The following is an 18,407-nucleotide window of genomic DNA, read 5'->3' as shown; positions in this document are numbered from 1 at the left end:
TTTAACCACTAGGCTACCGACAGACTGTAAATGGATTTCTGAGCTTGCAAATAAATCCCCTACACCTTGCTATGAAGCAAATAGTTGCCTTTTGTTCACAAGTCAGTGTAATGTTTTACTTTAAGTCACATGTCTCAACTCAAATTAACAGCTGTTTTGTATCAATTGTCAAATTTATCTCAGTTCTGTTACAATGGCAGCAAAACTCGGGGTACTTCATTTTTCATCAGGTTTTTATGTTACTTGCCTCCACCAAACAGAGGCAATAGAAAGGACAATGCAGGGACAATGGCTCCATACAAATTGGCAGCTCTTGTTTAATAAAACAAGGAAATGCGACCAGATTCAATGGGTGCCAATAGAACTGCTTCCACATCTTGATCTTGTTGCTGAGTGAGTGAGTGAGCGAGTGAAGGGGTGAGTGAGTGAGTGAGTGAGTATTGTTTTGCATTGCTTTTAGCAATACTCAATCAATATCTTGTGACTGTTTTCATTTCTGACAGTAACAATTTAATCTTTTTTACATTTTTGGTTTTAACAGTTAAATTTTCTTTACATTTCTGGTGGTGTAACAATTAAATCTTGTTTACATTTCTTACAGTACCCATTTCCTCACATTTTTCATTCAGTAATAGACACAATAAGGTATTAGGTAAATAAAGATATAATAAACTATTTATGCATAAACTTTATACTGCATATGCTAATTGCGTTTTTCATTCCAAATCTGCAAAGAATATGTCACATGATATATACATCAGTGATCAGCATATCGTAGCACAACAAAGGAATGAATTAACTCTGCTCTGTCAACTGCAGGGTTCCAGAAATCTATGGCACCTTTGTCCTCATTCAGATGTGGGCTGTCCTAGAACAATACACACCGTGCCAGAAGTCACTGACAGCACCTTGCATTACACACGCATGAGGTACCAGCCAAGCTTAGCTCAGGTATGCAGGGGGCAGTGGGGCAGCCTAGTGGTTAAAGCGTTCGTCACGCCGAAGTCCTGGCCCCAATTAATCTCTCGAAACAAACTTAAGTTTTTACTCAAATTTCAAACTGAGTTCAAATTCAAATTGTCTACTAAGTTTGAGTTATATATCGATTTCAGTTCATTCTGGGAAATGCATTATCCTGCATTTTCTCAAATTTAAGTAACAACTCTAACTTAAGTCAAAACTCAGACTTCCTCAGATTCCCCACATGGGTACAATGTGAGGTCCATTTCTGGTGTACCCCGCTGTGATATTGCTGGAATATTTCTAAAAGCAGCTTAAAACTAAACTCACTCACTCAGGTATGTAGTTTCTTGTGCACTGGTTTGAACAAACTATTACCTCCTCAGTGCCATCACATTCTCCTGAAAAAAAAATGGTTTCCACGATTGCCTTGGGAAATGAATATCCCAGTCAGTTTCAAGTAGGAACATCCATACATATTCCTGGGAACTGGAGACGTCAGTTATTTCATATATGTGAAAATAGTCCCATCTGGTGATGCCTCATCATAACATGGTTCTCCTGTGAGAGTGCTTAAGTCAGACATATTCCGGCGCCCGATCCACAAAGCTTTTGTAGCACTATGTCACTTGTGATCCCATGATAAACAATATTGTTACGACAGTTAGTAACTCTACAAACGCTTTGTGTATAAGGACCCAGGACCGTAAGGAATCAAAAACGTCTTGAGCATATTTTTCCAACCTATAATTAACTTGGATAAGAAATTATAATGTAGATACCAAAATTACGAAAATCAATTGTTAGGTTTATCACTGATAGGCTCGCCAATGCAGTTAGTTCATTATGATGTCGTATTTTTGTTGTTGCAGTTGATTCAGAGCCAGGAATTCACTTGTCATTCTGAACTAAATTTATAGAAGTACAACTTACATGATATTGGTCATTATGGAAAATAATAGAAAACTTTTGTAAAAGAAATTACAGAAAAATTATATGTTCATGATAAACAGTCCTGAGCAACATGAATCACTTGAATGTGTTGATTCCAGAATTAAAGAGGTTTCCATGATTTCTTTATTACATGATAAAATAGACATGATAAAAATACATAAATGACCACCACCCCTGAGCAAACTGATAAACCTTAAATGTGAAATGCCAAGTCACAACAGTTGTAATCAGTTTAATTGACATTCTGGGTACAATCTGAAAATAGACCCAAGTAACTGCTGGGATAATTCCACCTACATCCTGAAGACTGGAGTCTGCACTGTAGAGCAAGCAGGCTTTGGGATGGAAACGGAATATCAATCTGTTCCCCAGTGAGACCTTAACAGCGTTTCCCGCCTGTACAATTACGTCCTGTCACCTGCATACTTGTGTGGATGCCGAGTCTGTGAATAGCTGTACAAGGATGCCGTGTACCGATTCCAGACCACGCTGGGAAGTCAGGGATCTACCTTGGGCTATTATTGGTCGTGGGGATCATTGGTAATAGGTTCGAAGGTCATAGAGGGCCATTAAGAAGGTAATCTAGGATGAAGGAGTGAGTATGATTTTACGCCGCTCTTAGCAATATTCCAGCACTGTCACTGCAGGGGATGCCAGAAACGACTTCACGTATGAGGAAACAGTACCTGGGTGTGACGAGCTGATGCTTCAAACATTAGGCTACCTATCGCCCTCTGATGGTGATTTCTGTTGTAACATACCACAAATACTAGTACAGTATGAGTTGAGGTGAAATGGGGTTTAAAGTCATAAATGAGATTATTTCGCTCATATGACGATGTGCATGCGTGTGTATGTGTGGCTGTTTGTACTAGCCCAGACTTAGCTGGTTTAATAGTGCTAGCCCACTGAGATACCATGCCGCAGTGAAGCATGAATACCCAACTCAGACACATTATACTGACTCAGCCGACCAGTCCTTGTTTTACCGATTAATGCCGAGTGCCAGGCAGGGACCAACAAGTACCATATTTTAACGTTGTTTGGTATGACGCAGCCGGGGATCGAACCCGCGACCTTCCGCTCTCTGGCGGACCATCTAACCACAACACACCACAGAGGCGGACCTGGTACAGTATGAAGTATGTGTGATGCCTTATGTTTGTCATAGATGTTGATGGCCTTCAATAAGCTGACCCAATGTCTGAATGTAGATTGTATTTCTTATCACAACAGAAATGTCATGAATCTTACATACATGCTGAATTTATTGATCATTTCAGCATCTGTAACCTTTTGCATCCAATAGGAATTTCAATGAATAATATTTACATTCATGTTTAATATTTACTTGATTCAATATTGGTTTCATCATGTGTTCTGAAAGGGTGTACGAGACTGTAAGACGTTTGTAAATTCCATATTTCCTGAATTTACAAGGGTGTGACAGTCCCTTACATCCTTTCAAAACACTGTGTGACAAATTTATTACCCTTACAATCATTTATCCTTTCAAATTCAACACTGAAACTCAAAACGTTTCCCCATGACAAAGTGGGTATCTCACATTACCATCTTTTTTTTTAGCTTGTCTTTAACTCTGCAACAAACATTCAACCCTGAAGCGGTTAGAATGATCTGCAGTAACCCACGCTTGTCGTAAGAAAACGATTATTTATAGACCGCCATGATCTGAGTGAAAACTATCTCACAGTAGCCATTTGATCTCCTTTCTTCCGCTTGTCTTGATTTGGTGAACATCGCGCATCACAACTCTGCAGCTGCTAAGCAACACCAACTTTCCTTCCTATTTTGGTGAGTTGGTCAATAATGCAAAATTAAAAAATATGGAAAGAGCAAATATGCCATGTTTGAAAAATGCTGACAGTTTTGTTGTAATTCTCTTTCTTACTCTGAATTCAAGAATTCTTTTTTCAAAAAAACTAGACAGACAGCATGTTTAAAATTCTTCAAAATAACTTGTAATCAAGAGTGACTGAACATAAAGTTCAATTAGTCTGACATGAAGATTTTTTTTCTTTATATAAACCAAGCCCCAGAAAAGTAAACTAACACGAGAATGGTGGGATGTCTTCTTCGATTCCACCTGCAGCCCCATGTAACTGTTTCCTTGGTGAGGTTCCAGAAACAGCAACAACCCTTTATTAAGAATTAACCCCAAACCTGACCAAGTTGGCTCAAGAATCTCAATATATCAGAATCTGTACAACCCTCTTGTCCATCATTGTAAAAAGTTGTTTTGTTTTGTTCAAAATGCAGAGAATGTTCTTCACAACTCATCAAAGTTATGGCTAAATTCTCCTAAAATGCACTCAAAAGCAAAGCTTTCAACTTCAGGCCCATTTCTTTGTGCTGAATTTGTTAAGACATTATGTGTGATGTTAAAGGTTTTGAGTAGGACCTCCTTGGTAGAAATGAGGCTCCACTTCAGGCCCTCAGTATTTATGTCTCTGGCCACTATTCCCAACCCTATTACTTGCAACCCAAAAGCTTTTATCATTTAAACAGCCATTAAGAAACCTATTTCACATTCAAAGAGAATTGGAAGTCTCTGCATATTCTCATTGCTGTAGCTATTTTGACCTACAAATTCCAGAAATATTAGCTAACATCTAAGTCCTGAACTGTCTGTTTTTAAAAGTATAAAAACATTTTAAACAAAGATAGACATTCCTTCCGACCTTTAACTATGGGGCCATGCTGCCCAAACCTCAAGTACAGTCGAGCACTGTTGTCTCGATATTCATGGGACAAAGAAAAAATATCGAGTTATCCGAACTTCGAGACATCCGACCAGGGCATATCATCACATATATCATCACTATGAAAGAAAACAAAACGCTTAGGAGATAAACGTACTGTGTTTGGAAATTAGATGAATGTTAGACCGAATTAATAGTCTCTAAATTTCATTTGAAGCCGAACGCGTAGGTAAATGTTTACGAACGTTTTGCCGCACAAATAGGGATAGATAGGGATGTATTTTCACAAGGTTTTCTAATTTATATGTTAGATATTGTTTGTTTATGTTTGGGGCTGTGTATTGTAATTGAGTTTGAATATTTTTTATAATAGTCGGTAATAATTATGATAGTGAGGTTCCCTAATAATTGTGGAGGAGAAATCGTATGTGGAGGAGAAATGTATTTTTCGAGTTTTAATAAATGTTTCATCAGCATTTCCATCACGTCTGTTGTGTTGATATTAGTCATGTTGGTGGCCAAGTGTTGCATACGTGCGCAGTGAAGCGCCATGAAATCAGACGCATTTTCAATCCAAATTGATACCGTCTGATTTTATGGATTGACCAATCAAATTCGAGCATTTCACGTAGCCATGGTAGAGTTCTCAGTATGTTTTGATTCGAAACTATAATCCGTCATCAGTAGTGTTTATTTGAAACAGTGAGTACTTCCTAATTAATTCCTTCGAAGCTTTCTTGGCGCTAAGATAGTCGTGGCACTTATGACTATCTTACTTACGACTATCTTAGCGCTAAGAGAGCTTCGAAAATCTAGGCCCAGTTCAGCATCATCTGGAATAAACCAGTTTTTGCGTACGCTGTCTGTTATTTCTTGAGTTTTGCACCTGGATTCTCTAACTGCCATCTGTGTCCGAGTGAGTGTTTTGGTAGCGAATTCCATCACCTTCTGTCATGCACTTTTCATTGTTTTTGATTGTCATTTTTCACAAAATCATCCAGTCAGTGTGATATAGGCATAAACATGTTCTTCAACTATTGTTCTTCATGTTCTTCATGACATTGTGAACCATCTCAGACCTATGGGGCGATGGGGTAGAGTAGAATAGAATAGAATAGAATAGAATAATACTTTAATGCCTTTTCAGGAATTTGTGTTACATCAGCAGAGCTACTGACACATTAGAGAGATACCAAACATATTTACATAAATTCATTGATTTAGGTATCTTCACATTTGTTTAAGAGAGATATGGTACTTGGAATAAAGGAATCAATGTACGGGCTCTCTTAGTTTTCACAATTGGAACTTTGTATCGGCGTCCTGAAGGGAGAAGGTTGTATTCCGAATTTAAGTAGTGAGTACGGTCAGATATGATTTTGACAGCTTGATTCACGATTTGCCGCTCATATATTGATGATATAGCCTAGTGGTTAAAGCGTTCGATCATCACGTCGAAGACCCAGGTTCGATTCCTCACAATGTGTACAATGTGTGAGGCACATTTCTGGTGTCCGCCACCGTGACATTGCTGGAATATTGCTAAAAGCGGTGTAAAATTAATCTCACTCACTCACTCATTCTCAGACCTATGGGCTGTTGTTGGCACAAGTTCACGTCTGACCCCCTACTCAACTAGGTGTCCATTCTATAAGGTTACTGTGTACTGTATATGACCATAGTTAGGCCGATCTCATAGATAAGCTGAGGTCCGAACTGGACCTTTCAATTAAGTATCAACCTGGTATGTTCCCTACATTAGTCGAACCACCAGCCTTCCACCTACATCTTCAGTCTTTAGCAATAGTGTCAACAAATCCATATTGAATTACTCGAGTAAATCTTGTTGTTACACAATCACATAATGAAACATGTTCTTTGCATATCTGGACTTGTGTTAGTAATCTAGTTATTGATTTTACTCAAAATGTCATTCAATAACAATCATATATTATTTGCCGTCTTAACACACAGCATGAAAAATGTTCAAAAACAAAACAAGCATCAAGCATCTTTAATCACATACTTCAGCATACAGTATCACAATAACAACTTGGCTATGGAGAAAACTATCAGCAATATTTTACAGCTGAACATTTACAAACATCAATGAATGACAAGACTTGAGTGAGTGAGTGAGTGAGTTGGGTTTAATGCCGCCTTGGAATCGTATTTCAGTTATATAGCGGCATGTCTGCTTAATCAAATTGGAAAATGAGTGAGTGAATGAGTTGGGTTTTATGCCGCTTTTAGCAATACTCCAGCATATCACGGCAGGGGACACCAGAAATGGGATTCTTACATTGTACCCATGTGGGGAATCGGACCCGGGTTTTTGGCGTGATCAGGGGTGGAAATAACTTTAAAATTGCTAGTGTACTCCGGTACAGTGGCACATGTAAAATCACTTGCCCTGATAATTTTTCCACTATACCGGCCTTTTCTTGTTGATTTTTTAAATAAACAACATAATTAATATTGGAAAGTCAACTGGACACCGGTACAGTGTGATACACAAATTTGCTTGCCTGACAGAAAATAACACTGGACTTAGGCGTCGGGCAATGGGTTATTTCCACCCCTGGTGATGAGTGGACGCTTTAACCACTAGGCTACCCCACCGTCCAGAGTGAGTGAGTAAGCGAGCGTGTGAGTGAGTTTAGTTTATGCTGCACTTAGCAATATTCCAGCTATATGACTGCGCTCTGTAAATAATCGAGTATGGACCAGACAATCCAGTGATCAACATCATGAGCATCGATCTACGCAACTGAGAACCAATGACATGAGTCAACCCTGTCAGCGAGCCTGATCACACGATCCTAGAAGTCGCCTCTTACGACAAGCTTGGATTACTGAAGATCAGTTCTAACCCAGAACTTCACAGGTCCACCCCCGTAGTGATGTAGGTCGCAGACGTTTACCATTTTGTTGAAACTCTGATGAGAGGTATGGTGCTGACAAACAGGGTCACACCGGGATTCAAACCCAGGATCAAAGGTTTCTGGTTGTCCAAAAGATGCATCTGTGCACAGCAAATTGAAAAACCTTAGATGACTGGGGCACCATGACCCTCAAGAAGACTTGAAGATACTTAGTCTAGACTAAAGATTAAGGTCATTATCACAGTTACTTTTAATTTACCCTTCAGTATGCCATACCTCCATGTTCACATGGCCACCACTTGAATACAATATTTACCCCTACTCTGGAGCAAACAGGAGGTTACAAACCCTGTCAGTAAATCTTTGTAATTGTAACTTTGCAATATACAATTAATTGACATAATCATTTATTATCTAAACCAAGCTTCCCTTGGAGATGTTACTATAATGAATTGCACCCGTGACAGTACCTTGCTGACCATTTTGATGTCATCTGTTACCATGATGTCACAATCAAATGACGTCACTAATCTGCCACTGAAGCTGGTTAGATGTACTTTTGCTTCCCTGAAAGACATCGGTTGCAATGAGTTATCTCTGCCAGTTTGGTGCTGAATGTATTCGCAGGAACTGAGGAGGTGTAGGGGATCCTACCAAGCGCAAATTATTTTGTTTGATATGGCTTGGGCCCTATACTAAATATGACTGGTATTGTTTATGGAGTGACTTGAGGACCCATCTTAGGCCCATATTGAATATGTCTGTCGTGTGACTCATCCCAGGACAAATCTTGGGCCCATACTAAATATGACTAGTGTAAATTATTGAGTGACAAGAGGAGGCCATCTTGGGCCCATACTGAATATGACTGAAGTGAAATGTACTGAGTGATTTCAGGACCCATCTTAGGCCCATACTGAATATAAGTGACTTTTGCAATGTACTTTTGCATTGTTTATTTAGTGATGCCATTTTACTATGTTTGATGTTATTGCAACTTATCAACAGTTGATCAGATCCAGACTGCAGCTTATCAACAGTTGATCAGATCTAGACTGTAACGTATCAACAGTTGATCAGATCCAGACTGCAGCTTATCAACAGTTGATCAGATCCAGACTGTAATGTATCAACAGTTGATCAGATCCAGACTGTAGCTTATCAACAGTTGATCAGATCCAGACTGTAACTTATCAACAGTTGATCAGAACAGTTGATCAGATCCAGACTGTAACTTATCAACAGTTGATCAGATCCAGTTGACTGATCAACTGTAACTTATCAACAGCTGATCAGACTGTAACCTATCAACAGTTGATCAGATCCAGACTGTAACTTATCAACAGTTGATCAGATCCAGACTGTAACTTATCAACAGTTGATCAGATCCAGACTGTAACTTATCAACAGTTGATCAGATCCAGACTGTAATGTATCAACAGTTGATCAGATCCAGACTGTAACTGTATCAACAGTTGATCAGATCCAGACTGTAACTTATCAACAGTTGATCAGATCCAGACTGTAACTTATCAACAGTTGATCAGATCCAGACTGCAACTTATCAACAGTTGATCAGATCCAGACTGTAACTGTTATCAACAGTTGATCAGATCCAGACTGTAACTTATCAACAGTTGATCAGATCCAGACTGTAACTTATCAACAGTTGATCAGATCCAGACTGTAACTTATCAACAGTTGATCAGATCCAGACTGTAGACTATCAACTTGATCAACAGTTCAACAGTTGATCAGATCCAGACTGTAACTTATCAACAGTTGATCAGATCCAGACTGTAACTTATCAACAGTTGATCAGATCCAGAGACTGTAACTTATCAACAGTTGATCAGATCCAGACTGTATCAACAGTTGATCAGATCCAGACTGTAACTTATCAACAGTTGATCAGATCTGTAAGAGTTGATCAGATCCAACTGTAACTTATCAACAGTTGATCAGATCCAGACTGTAACTTATCAACAGTTGATCAGATCCAGACTGTAACTTATCAACAGTTGATCAGATCCAGACTGTAACTTATCAACAGTTGATCAGATCCAGACTGTAACTTATCAACAGTTGATCAGATCTAGACTGTAACTTATCAACAGTTGATCAGATCAGATAACTTATCAACAGTTGATCAGATCCTGACTGTAACTTATCAACAGTTGATCAGATCCAGACTGTAACTTTATCAACAGTTGATCAGATCCAGACTGTAACTTATCAACAGTTGATCAGATCCAGACTGTAACTTATCAACAGTTGATCAGATCCAGACTGTAACTTATCAACAGTTGATCAGATCCAGACTGTAACTTATCAACAGTTGATCAGATCCAGACTGTAACTTATCAACAGATGATCAGATCCAGACTGTAACTTTATCAACAGTTGATCAGATCCAGACTGTAACTTATCAACAGTTGATCAGATCCAGACTGTAACTTATCAACAGTTGATCAGATCTGTAACTTATCAACAGTTGATCAGATCCAGACTGTAACTCTATCTTGATCAACAGATGTAATCTGATCTAGACTGTAACTTATCAACAGTTGATCAGATCCAGACTGTAACTTATCAACAGTTGATCAGATCCAGACTGTAACTTATCAACAGTTGATCAGATCCAGACTGTAACTTTTCAACAGTTGATCAGATCAAGACTGTAACTTTTCAACAGTTGATCAGATCCAGACTGTAACTTATCAACAGTTGATCAGATCCAGACTGTAACTTATCAACAGATGATCAGATCCAGACTGTAACTTATCAACAGTTGATCAGATCCAGACTGTAACTTATCAACAGTTGATCAGATCTAGACTGTAACTTATCAACAGTTGATCAGATCCAGACTGTAACTTATCAACAGTTGATGATCAGATCAGACTGTCAACTTGATCAGACAGATGATCAGATCCAGACTGTAACTTATCAACAGTTGATCAGATCCAGACTGTAACTTATCAACAGTTGATCAGATCCAGAATGTAACTTATCAACAGATGATCAGATCCAGACTGTAACCTATCTACAGTTGATCAGATCCAGACTGCAGCTGATCAATGGTTGACCAGATTTGGATAATAATTCATAAAATCTGTATCACATCCATAATGACAGGTTTCAAAATTTGACCAGAGCTACACACAAACATGTTGACATGAAATTACTTAAAGAGCATGTTCAGTGGGGTTTCCACTGTATTTGCCACATTGAACATTATATTGCCACTAGACAACTAATACATACTGCAAAGTGATAAATTATATCTGTGTTCTGAATATCCCAGCTTTATAGTGAGGCAACTAGAATATCACCACAGACCAGACCCAGGAAATATTGTACTGTATGTGCCGTAATAAACACCCTGGACAAAAAACAGAAAACTGACAAAAGCCCTTGGGAAGCTTATTCAAACCAGCAAGAGATCGACTTGGTTAAAATGTTAGAATAGTGAGTATGTTGAGTGAGTATGGTTTTACGCTGTTTTCACCAATATTCCAGAAACATCATGGCAGGGAACACCATATATGGGCTATAAATGTTTTACCCATGTGGGGAATCGATCCTGGGTTTTCAGTATGACAACATAAGTATGACAGCTTTAACCACTGGGCTACCCCAGGTATATACCCCAGAAAATAAGGTCTTTCATGCAAGGTTTCCATCTTTTTAGGAGCACTTATAGAAATTGATTACAGATTGGTCTAGAAGTTGGTCAGAAGCATATTGGAGTAAAGCGCTTAATTTGGCATATTTGGTAAATGAAATGACTATCATCACAACAATTGTAGCACAATGTTCCACAGGACGTTCAGGCTCTTTTCACTTGGGGTGGTGGGGTAGCCTAGTGGTTAAAGTGTTCTCTCGTCACACCGAAGACCCATGTTCGATTGTACATGGATACAATGTGTGAAGCCTATTTCTGGGGTCCTCTGCTGTAATATTGCTGTAATATTGCTGGAATATTGCTCAAAGAGGAGAAAAAACATACTCACTCATTCGCTCAATCTCTTTCAGTTGTTACAAAGTTGATCATACTTGTGTTTGTTTTGCTTGTTTGTTGTTTAATGCCACACTCAACACTATTTATCTACATGATAGTGGTCTGTAACATAATCCAGTGGTTGACGTCATGAGCATCGACCTATGCATTGAGATGCGATGACATGTGCCAACCATGTCAGTGAGCCTGACAACCCGATCCCATTAGTAGCCTTGTATGACAAGCATCATGGGTTGCTCAAGATCAATTTTAATTCGAGTCTTCATGGATTTATGCTTGTTGTTAAGCTGGTAGTAAAGATCCCTATATACATGTCTCCTCTTCTTGTTGCAAACTGCACAGCACAGATGCTGTAAACAATATATAATTTCACCGTCTCACTTTGCTGACCATCTAAAACTACAAAAATTTACATCTCTTTCACATTGGTCAGCCATCATCCGTTGTTGATGACGCATGTCCAAGTGTTGACATTTTGATCATATTGTTGTTTTGATTAAATAAATGTCTCAACATATACGCTTTGTTTCACATATATTCACAATACAGAATCTTGAAAATTATACACCTCAGACCCTGTACAGAACAGAGCTGTTCGTAAGAAACAAACCATAAAATCGAGAATCAATCTCCGCTTTCGGTATCCAGGATCTTGATCCTGTTTCCGACATTATCACATAAAAATCTCAGCTAATCAATTAACAGGAGCTACTTTTCCGCTATGGTGATAAAATTGACGTTCATATCATTGGTAGTCTTGCATCCTACACAGGCGCAGTCCAAACTGTGCGCATAAAATATCTCATTGATTCCTTGTCGGAATTCTTGACTCATTACCAGATAGATGAAGAACTTCAGGAACGCGTTGCTGAAACCCAGCCAGAGGAAGTAGAAATGCAGCAGTCCCGGGGACAAGCCGGCGTAGTTGGTGCTCACTTCGTAAAGACGAAGAATGCAAAATGGCAGCCAGCAAAAAGAATACACAAGAGAAATTACGAAGTTAATATGATAGTTCCATGGTCGTGTTTTCCTATCCCGAAACACTCGTTCATACAAGTGGATGTTACCCTTGAAGGCTTTGGTAAAAAGATACGCATTGGTTATGATAAGTGTTATAACTGCAGGTCCGGTTACTAAGAGACCGGCGGTGATGAAGTATGCTTGCTGGTTCTTTGCGTCAACAATGCAAACGAAAGCTTCCGCATAATACTTGGCCTTCTTGAGCGAAAACAAGGGAGGACAACTGAAGCAGAATGCCGCAACCCAGGCGAATCCGATCCAACACAAGGAGCGCGGTGTTGACATCATGATGTCGTAACGTTCGGGTTTCCGGACTGCGACGTAGTGATCGACATTAATCCAGGCCATTGAGTAGAGTCCGGCGATGAGGAAAATGGCGACAAGATACGCTTCGATGCAACAGAAGATGTCGTTCTGAAACACCCATTCTTTGTACAAGGAGTTGAATATTGCGAACGGGGTCACAAACAATCCTAGAAAGAGGTCACTGAGAATGAGCGAGTACAAGAAACACTTGTTGACATTTCTAAACGATTCTGTCCAGCATGCTACCATTAGGATCAAACAGTTGAGGCAGATGATGGCAAGAGTTAGGAATATTGTCACAAAAGTCTCAAAGGTGAACACTGCTTCTGACATCCTGAAGCTCTGTCCGTTCCTTTGGTGATGTACACCTCAGTGATCTGAGAAATATGGGCAGAACATCCTCCGCTTCAACAGAACACAGCTTCAACAGAACACAGCTTTACTAACTGACAAATTAATCCGACACTTTCAAATGTCAGACGACAGCAGCAATTAATTTCCGAGCCCAAGGCAACGACTTCATGGTCTGACTATCTGCGGGTTGCCCGAACGCAACAGATGTGAGAAATAATTATGTAAACTCACAACAGAAACGTTGATAGGATGAATATTCCCACAGATATTTTCAGGTTTTACTACAGCAATCCATGCATGACTGTCCTTTAATCGTATACTGTTGTAAATTCACAAAGAATCATTTCTGAATGGTTTGTAGATATTCCGATGTTAATCCACAAGAGTGAAATTTACTGGTACTAAAACCATATCAAAAAGCAGATATTGGAGTAGCTCTTGAATATGATTCCCATATCAGTTCCGTCAATCATTCACATATCTTGTTCACCACTGGGTCAATCATCAATCCTGGAATTCTCTTTAAACCATTTTGTTCATCACTAATGAATCCTGTTCTTGGAGGATCCATGCATATATCCCTTGTATCATTCACTCGACAAAATCGATGAATTATCTCTTCATCTGGAAAGCCTTGTCACCATCTGCAATTGATAAGGCCATAAATATCAGCTGTCATCAATAATTAATCATTAATTACAAGATATCATCACTTCATTCACATCTATAACAGTTTCACCTGAATAGCAATAAAATCACTTGACATAATTGGACACACGATGGACAGTACTTTTTCGTCATATTCTTCTCATGGTATGTTTTAGATAATTTCCTTCTATCTGTCCTAAATATTATTAATACATACACTGAGTTATTTAGAAAAGACAGAAACCATTTTTTTTAATATTTGGGAAAAGGGTCACAAAACTGAAATGAAGTTGTTCTTGGTAATTGGATTTGAGATAATCAAACATAACAATGTTGGCACACAAGTTTTAATCTAATTTGCAATAAACTTTGCAAAACATATGACTGTACAAAAACACAAATAGATATTCAGTTGGTCTAACTGTAAGAAGACACAACAATATCACAAGATTTGAGGAAACCTATTCACAGAGAAAATAGCTTTGTCCTAAACTAAGACACTTGGAACAAACCCAGTAAAGTTCATCTGAAAACACAACCAACCTTATAACAGACCCTATGAAATTCATCTGAAAACACAACCAACCTTATAACAAACCCTATGAAATTCATCTGAAAACACAACCAACCTTATAACAAACCCAATAAAGTTCAGCGGACAATACAACCTACCTTAAAACATAATCCCAATAAAGTTCATCGGACAACACAACCAAGAATTATATCTCTTTAGAGGGTAAACAGATACCTCAACATCTAAAATATTTTTAGTCCTTTCACTATTTTAATCATAGAATATTTCATAATTTTAAATTTTGTCAAAACCTGCGAAACAACAGACAACATCTCAATGATGATATCCAGTCTGGCCATGATATCCAGTTGTCGAAACTACGAGTCACAACTCACACAATCAGGTTCAAACAACACATTCAGTAAGACCGCCGTAACTTGCATACTCAGCGAGTATGGAAGTGGGAAACCTATCAAGTCTTTGACTGGCATTTAGATGTCATGCACATAGCTGAGGGAATTTAAGGATGTCAAGTTCTTAAGTTTGAGAAACTCAATCAGTTAGAGTTTATGCTTAATCTTTCATCAGGTGAGTTGATGATTATAATAATAAAGCTAATTCTTGTGCCTAGGATCGAACGCAACGTTAAATTATTACCCTGACGGAATTGTACTTTCAAAGCCGCTACTAAGCGATTCACAGACCGTATAGGTTGTACATCCAATTCTAAGGTACCCATTTTGACTGACTGACTGAGTTTGATTTTACGCCGCTTTTAGCAATATTCCAGCAACATCACGGCGGGGGACACCAGAAATGGGCTTCATACATTGTACCCATTTTAAACAGCTGGGTGGACTGAGTGCAATGTGGACGAAGTGCCTTGCCCAGGGACACTACACAGTGACAGTGAGACCCAGATCACAAATGTTGGTGTCTCCACCGGGATTCGAACCTGGACCTTTGGCATCAGAGGCCAGCATACTAACCACTACACCACTGTGCTACATGATGGATGTAAACTGATGATTAGTAAACAAATAATCCTGCTGATGAAGGACTAAGAATATACTCCATCACTGTGTGTTTCTCACAATAAATAGGTTGACATCCATAAATTCTCATCTCTCTGAAACATAAGACAGCTGAGAGTTGACATATTGTTTGGATGAAGACCATCAGGTCATATTTGACCTTCATTATAACCAGTCTTAAGTATTGTGGTGGCGCGTGGTCCTGTGCTCCAAGCTCACGTCACAAATCGGTAAAGTTAAGCAGCGTCGAGCTCAGAGAGTCCTTGGATGGGTGACCGTGTTTGGCAGCTTGACTCCTTGAGTCCTGCCCCACAACGAAGCACATGTGATACATGTGGTCTCACCTTAGGCAAGTGAGTTTGTTCAGTATTGTCTCTGTTCACCCAGCAGGAAAATATGTACCCGGTGGAAAAACTCATATGACCTTCTAGCGCCTAATAGCTTGGGTTATCCAGGGTAATAATGTGCTGTGCCTTGATTGGTAGCGCGATGAGCATACCTAGTGTGGAGTTTGGCGCTATATAAATGGACACATTATTATTATTATTATTATTATTATTATCATGTTCGGGATCCATAAGTGCACAAAGTGGTCAAAACGCTAAAGGATGATCGTAGCCCCATTACACTAAAATACCTGTAGACTTAAGATGGTCGTAGTGCCAATTTTGCAACATTGTCCTGAAATCTGCACAGTTCTTAAATCCAAACCGACTTTCAATCAATGCTTTTTCTCCCTTTTAAGTCTGAAATTCGAGCTATACGATGGCAGCCTGTATATAATCAAGTCTGGTCTAGACAATCCAGTGATCCTCTGAGCAATGTTTCAGTGATGTATCATCAACAAAGTCTGACTGCCAGAACCTTATTGAGTAAGTTTAGTTTCACTTTGCTTTCAGTAAATATTCCAGCAATATCATGGTGGGGACACCCGAAATGGGCTTCACATATTGTACCCCATGATGTGGGGAATTGAACCCGTGTCTTCGTCATGACAAGCGACGCTACCCCACCGCCCCAGAATCGTATTTATACCTCTGAAGACTGGCATATGTTCATGCGGACCTACTCTAATGCTGAATCCCCATCAGTCAATCTTACAGTGTTGAACAAAGTCTGCCACCTCCCACATTGTACAGTGAGTGAGTGAGTGAGTGAGTGAGTGAGTGAGTGAGTGAGTGAGTGAGTGAGTGAGTGAGTGAGTGAGTGAGTGAGTGAGTGAGTGAGTGAGTGAGTGAGTGAGTGAGTGAGTGAGTATTGTTTTACTCCGCTATTAGCAATATTCCAGCAACGTCACAGCGGGGGTCACCAGAAATGGGCTTCACACATTGTACCCATGTGGTGAATCAAACCGGTTTTTCAGTGGGATGAGCAAACGCTTTAACCACAAGGCTATCCCACCTAACCCTGGATAACAATAACAATATCTTGCTGTGGATGACTGTCGACTTACATGACCCAGCTGCCCAGGTCAAACCAAGTCTCTTACCTCCCAGGTTGTACTGATGATGGCTGTCAATTAACATGGCGGCATGAGCTGGCTATTAATCAACAATAAGAATGTTGCATGACATGACCCATCCCGACCCAACAATAAAACCTTTTATTCTAGTAAAGGTCCCGAAAACAACAATCCCTTTCAGACAGTGATCTGTAATGGACATTTCACAAAGGCCACATCAGCAGGGCCACACGGCATGTCAAACACAATAATTACACATGAAATTGACATCCATATGTTGATTACATGGTCTGTCACGTCAATAAACAATTACCCGGATAATTGACATTTTACAGAGTTACTGCTGAACAGTTCGATCATCACATGATTTCATCTTTCACATTACGGAATTAGAAGTGGTTTTAAGGATTTCTGATATAACTACATTCATGTTGATTCAGATGCAAACATGATAAGGGCTGTTTTGTCGAATACCATACACATATAGAAAGGTTGACCTTTATCAAGTGGTTGGCTGAAATGTGATGAATGTCAAATGGTTGTATCACAGCCAGCTGATGCAGTACTCTGCATTCTCAAGTTCCCCGAAATGGTCTCAGGACATGCTACCGTTGCAGAGAGAAATTACCAAGATAGTTGAATCAGTCAGTGGCAGAATTCTGGAGGATGAATACGTACTCATGACTTTGTGTTTGTGTCTTAGGTGTTCTGCAGGGAGTTGAGAATTCAGAATACATTTTCATATATGCCATGTACACTGACTGATATGGGAATGTGCTTGGAGCAGTAAGTGCTGCTAAAATGCACAACTTGTGTCTTAGGTGTTTGGCTGGATATTCCCCAGGGAGTTGAGAATTCATAATATATTTTCATATATGCCATGAACACTGACTGATATGAGCATGTGCTTGGAGCAGTCAGTGCTGCTAAAATGCACAACTTGTGTCTTAGGTGTTTGGTTGGATATTCCCCAGGGAGTTGAGAATTCAGAATACATTTTCATATATGCCATATACACTGACTGATATGAGCATGTGCTTGGAGCAGTCAGTGCTGCTAAAATGTACACTTTGTATCATTTATCATTACACGTATTATTATTTTACTTACCAGGGCCCCATTCCACAAAACGATCGTAGGGCTAAGATGATCATAAATAAATAAAGTTCTCGTGCTTTAACTATAATAATTCAGGGTCAAAGTGTGCTTTATTACAGTGTACATGGTGGTAGAGCAAAGTGTATTTCTTCAATAGCAGTCAATATTTCAAAAATGCTATTTCTTAAAACTAACTTGATATTAGAATATATACTTTCCGAAAAAATATCAGTTTAATCCCAGCATGATCACCTAAATTCTTTCAAGTAATATTACTGAGTATTTCTTTCAACTGAATCATGGGTATGATTTGTGGCAAATGTGTGTACAGTTGATTGCTAGTTTCTGGCTTCAGTTCCGAGAACATACACAGAATGATCTTTATGCATATAAAAATGCCTAGCCGAGAAGAAAATACAATTAAA

General features: G+C 39.1%; 2 protein-coding genes across 6 annotated transcripts in view; both read right to left on the bottom strand.

The window, feature by feature from the left end:
- Window positions 1–18,407, bottom strand: part of LOC124262957 (dipeptidyl peptidase 2-like) — a 133,697-nt gene that overhangs the window by 36,816 nt on the left and 78,474 nt on the right. The gene's annotated exons all lie outside the window — the stretch shown is intronic.
- LOC124262958 (5-hydroxytryptamine receptor 1-like) overlaps window positions 10,866–18,407 on the bottom strand; it is a 56,919-nt gene continuing 49,377 nt past the window's right edge. For all 3 annotated transcript variants that reach the window (XM_046697574.1, XM_046697573.1, XM_046697572.1), the window contains exon 2: window positions 10,866–13,870. In XM_046697574.1, coding sequence (XP_046553530.1) covers window positions 12,255–13,205 — 951 coding nt within the window. In that variant the 5' untranslated portion in view covers window positions 13,206–13,870 and the 3' untranslated portion in view covers window positions 10,866–12,254. The remainder of the gene's footprint in view (window positions 13,871–18,407) is intronic.

This window comes from Haliotis rubra, unplaced genomic scaffold, assembly GCF_003918875.1.
Source record: "Haliotis rubra isolate DU_JTF1 unplaced genomic scaffold, ASM391887v1 Scf861, whole genome shotgun sequence".
Classification (NCBI taxonomy): Eukaryota; Metazoa; Mollusca; class Gastropoda; order Lepetellida; family Haliotidae; genus Haliotis; species Haliotis rubra.
Note: the sequence above shows the minus strand (reverse complement) of the source record. Positions and strands in the feature narration are given on the sequence as shown.